The sequence below is a fragment of the Octopus sinensis genome, linkage group LG16, assembly GCF_006345805.1.
Source record: "Octopus sinensis linkage group LG16, ASM634580v1, whole genome shotgun sequence".
NCBI classification, from domain to species: domain Eukaryota; kingdom Metazoa; phylum Mollusca; class Cephalopoda; order Octopoda; family Octopodidae; genus Octopus; species Octopus sinensis.
In genome coordinates this window covers 13,646,242-13,650,570 of record NC_043012.1, presented here as the reverse complement: position 1 = coordinate 13,650,570, position 4,329 = coordinate 13,646,242, and the positions used below count along the sequence as shown (strand labels likewise).

Sequence of the window (4,329 nt, the reverse complement as noted above, 5' to 3'; positions counted from 1 at the left end):
GTAATAACTTCAATATTATTTACTTCTTTCTTGTGTATAGAATAGAAGAAAAACTAGATGAGCAATACGTCATAATAGTAGATTTAGAACGACGGGTGAATAAATATATAACATCTTGATAGCCGTATTGCGTCTGTCGTTACGTTCTGAGTTCAAATTGCGCCGAGGTCGACTTTACCTTTCATCCTTTCGGGGTCGATAAATTAAGTACCAGTTACGCACTGGGGTCGATGTAATCGACTTAATACCTATGTCTGTCCTTGTTTGTCCCCTCTGTGTTTAGCCCCTTGTGGGCAGTAAGGAAATATATATAATATCTTGATAGCCGTATTGCCTCTGCCGTTACGTTCCGAGTTCAAATTCCGCCGATGTTTAGCCCCTTGTGGGCAATAAAGGAACATATATAACAGCTTGAAATTCATATTTTTAATATAATAAATTTGTGTTACTTTGGGCAAGTTTTAGCAACATATGAGAAGCTACATCGTATAAGTTCATAAAACTATCGAAATAATGAGCTGAAAATTTGAAAATATTAATGAGATTACGGACTGAAATTCTTCGAGATTTTTACTGTTGAGAATTTCCATATAATGATATAGCCATTGCAGATACACAATGTTTTGCTCACAGGGATGTGAGTTCGAGTCTCATGGCTGGCCGCTGTCAGCTGTCAGCTTTTTCTGCACGATATGGATAATTTATCCTGTCCATGCTATTATATTAGCTTTATTCTGTTCTTCTCTCCATTCTCGTGAACTCATTTCACCCTTTTTGGATAGACTTGTGGCTGATGACGAAAAATGGATCTTCTATCAAAATTTTAAACGCCGTAAACAGTGGCTTGGAAAAGGGAAAAACTCAACCACAACCGAGAAGGGAATTTCATGGAAAAAAAAAGTTTCACTCTATATGGTGGGATTGCAAAAGTGTAATTCATTTTGAATTATTACCACCTAAAATCAATGCTCAAGTCTACTCTCAGCAATTAGGGCGTTTATACCAACCTTTGAAGAAAAAAGACCCACTTTAGTGAATAGAAAAGGAGTGATGTTTCTTCGGGACACTGTGCGACCCCACACTGCAAAGATCACATCACATAAGATTGAAAAGCTTGGCAGGGAAAAAAGTCCTCATCCACCTCATTTTCCCGACCTTTCTCCTTCAGGCTACCATTTGTTTCGTAGTTTACAGAATCGTTTGGGGGACATAACTTTCACGTGCAGGGAGGAGGTCGAAACTAACATTTCAGAGTTGTTCGCTTTGAAACCAAAAGAGTTTTACATTGATGGGATTAAAAAGTTGTAAATAGATGGAAGGAAGATATAGATAATCAGGGAAAGTACACTGATGATTAAATTTTAATTAAACTTAATATTTGATCACTTGTTTTCTTTATTCAAAATTCAGACAGACCTTATGGGATGACCTGATATATACGTATATATATATATATTTATGCTTATATATGTATGTGTTTATGTGTAGTATAAACGAGGTGGTATCAAGAAGTCCCAGGATTAGTTCTGCGGCACGCCGACAGGTAGCAACATGTGATTCCGTGTACAATGAGAGGTAGCGTTGACCTCCACTGGGAAGTGTGCTGAGTGATGTTGCTCTGTCTATCTTGTGATAGTTGTGTTTTTGTGATGATATGTTAGCTGATTTTGCCATGGACAGGAAGTTGGAACAAAGAGCCTAAGTGAAATTTTGAGGAAGTCTACTATAGAGACATTAAGCATGCTTCCTGAAGCTTACGGCGCGAGGCAATTGATTTATGTAATGTTTCGAGTGGCACGGGCGCTTCAAAAGCGGAAGAGTGTCCCTAGAAGACGCTGAGCGATCTGGAAGACTTGCCATAATGATCACCCTCGAAAATGTGCGTGAGAATCGATGAAGGACAATTGTCGACATTTCTGATGTTGTTGCTCTCTCTTAAGGGACCGTGTGGGCAATGCTAACTTCTTAATTGAACATGCGGCATGTCTTTGCCAAGTTTTGCCCCGTCTGATAATCAGTGAGCAGAAAGGATATCACATTCATGCCGGTCAAGATTACCGTCAGCGTACCGCTGATGGCCTATCCTTTATTCCGAGGATCATCACCAGTGGCTACAGTTCGAACTACGGGTATGGCCCTGAGACGAAGCAGCAATCGTCCCAATGGAAGAGGCCTTCATGTCCACGATCGAAGAAGCCACGACATTCTCATCCCTATCTTCGACATCTGCGTTAATGTGCATCGGGAATTGGTTTCCCAGGGTTAGACCGTCAATCAAAATTCAGACTGCCATGTTTTGAAGCGCTTCAGGGAGGACATTCTGTGAAAGCGACCGGATCTGTGGAGTGCAAAGAATTCGAGTCTTCATGATGACAATGCACTGTGTCATCGAGTTCTCCTCTCTTGTGTTTCCCGACCAAAACAACATGGTATCGCTTTCGCACCATGCCCAATTCACCATATTTGGCATCTGCAGGTTTCTGTTTCTTCTCTAAGATCAAAATAGATGGAAGTACAGCTCAAAGGTCACCGTTTTAATACCCCTGTCAAAATCCAGAATGAATCGTAGGAGGTGTTCAAATCCCTTACGGAAAACGACTTCCAGTCCGGATTCCGAATGTGGCAGGAGCGCCGCGACCGCTGTATTGCTGTGCAACGTGACTATTTTGAAGATGATTCTAAAATTTAAGTTATTTTTGTTATTAAGTATAACTAGTCCAGGGACGTTTTGATAGCACCTTTATATGTATACATACATGTATACATACATATACATACATACACTATGGGGTTAACAGCATCATATACAGCAAGAGACAAAGAAAAACAGAGTGAAGGCATCTATACTTCAAATTTTTTGATATACGATGTAAGTTTTGTATAAGATTTCTTTCACAAACAAAATATAAATCGGTTAATGTAGTGTAAAATTGTTTCTAAACCGAATTTTATGGAACATTATATCAATTTATTTCATCTCGCACACTCACGCGGAAACACGGCAACACAAACGCATGGATTTATATTTGTCAATAAATATTGTGACTACACCGCTATATGCGTTCAAGATTTGTACTACGAAAGGAATAAAGAAACGAATGGATGCAGCAGAATGTAACCACATCTATTGAGGTTGGTACTGCAGGCAAGTCACTAACGATTTCACAATGTTTCCCTACGCAAACAAATCCAAATATTGCTACACTCTCATTCCTACACTGCCATACCCACACACATATCTACACACATACAAACATACACACATATAAGTATATAGGTACGTATGACTGTGTATATATGTTTATGACTGTTTGTATTCTAAACTTTATTGCTGTTGAACATATCATTTTTCGAGTTAATTAATATTACTAACCACATTAACTGTACGGGCGAAATGCTTAGCGGTATTTCGTCTGTCTTTATGTTCTGTGTTCGAATTCCGCCGACGTCGACTTTGCCTTTCATCCTTTCGGGGTCGGTATAATCGGACTGGGGTCAATATAATCGACTTAATCCGTTTGTCTGTCCTTGTTTGTCCTCTCTGTGTTTAGCCTCTTGTGGGTAGTAAAGAAATAGGTATTTCGTCTGTCTTTACGTTCTGTGTTCAAATTCCGCCGAGGTCGACTTTGCCTGTCATCCTTTCGGGGTCGATAAATTAAGTACCAGTTACGCACTGGGGTCGATGTAATCGACTTAATACCTATGTCTGCCCTAGTTTGTCCCCTCTATGTTTGGCCCTTTGTGGGTAATAAAGAAATAGGTATTTCGCCTGTCTTTACATTCTGTGTTCAAATTCCGCCGAGGTCGACTTTGCCTGTCATCCTTTCGGGGTCGTCAAATTAATTACCAGTTGCGTACCGGGTCGATTTAATTGACTATCTCCATCCCCCAAAAGTTCGAGCCTTGTGCCTAGAGTAGAAAAGAATATCTTGTAACAAATTTAGCATGAAGATTATTCGGGATTTTGACAAATTCTTGAGATAAGTTCCTCAAGAAGGTGTATTCAAATCATTGATTAGACCACTGATGCCTGATTGAACTCGCTTGACAAAGTAATCGACAAGTAATATTCTATGTTTACAATGAATAAGGGAACTGCAACCAGTGTATGTAATTTTACTGGTCCAATTACACTCGAAATAATACGTGTCTGAATATTCTGTTTCAGATAAGCAATCTTTGAAGTAGAGGCAATTGAGAGATCGAAACTAGGAATGGCTTGATAACAACATTTCGATGTCTCCACTTCTTACAAGTAACTTAATCATATTTAAACTCTGTATTACTTCCATCTTTTCTGTAACTCTGTAGCTATTCTCAAATTCACAG

General features: G+C 39.3%; 1 protein-coding gene across 1 annotated transcript in view; it reads left to right on the top strand.

Annotated features, from left to right (window-relative positions):
* Positions 1-219, top strand: part of LOC115220607 (acetylcholine receptor subunit beta-type acr-2-like) — a 5,869-nt gene extending 5,650 nt beyond the window's left edge. The window contains exon 2 of the mRNA XM_029790755.2: positions 1-219. This exon is cut by the window's left edge and continues 1,755 nt beyond it. Coding sequence (XP_029646615.2) covers positions 1-45 — 45 coding nt within the window. The 3' untranslated portion in view covers positions 46-219.
* Positions 220-4,329: the final 4,110 nt, after the last annotated feature.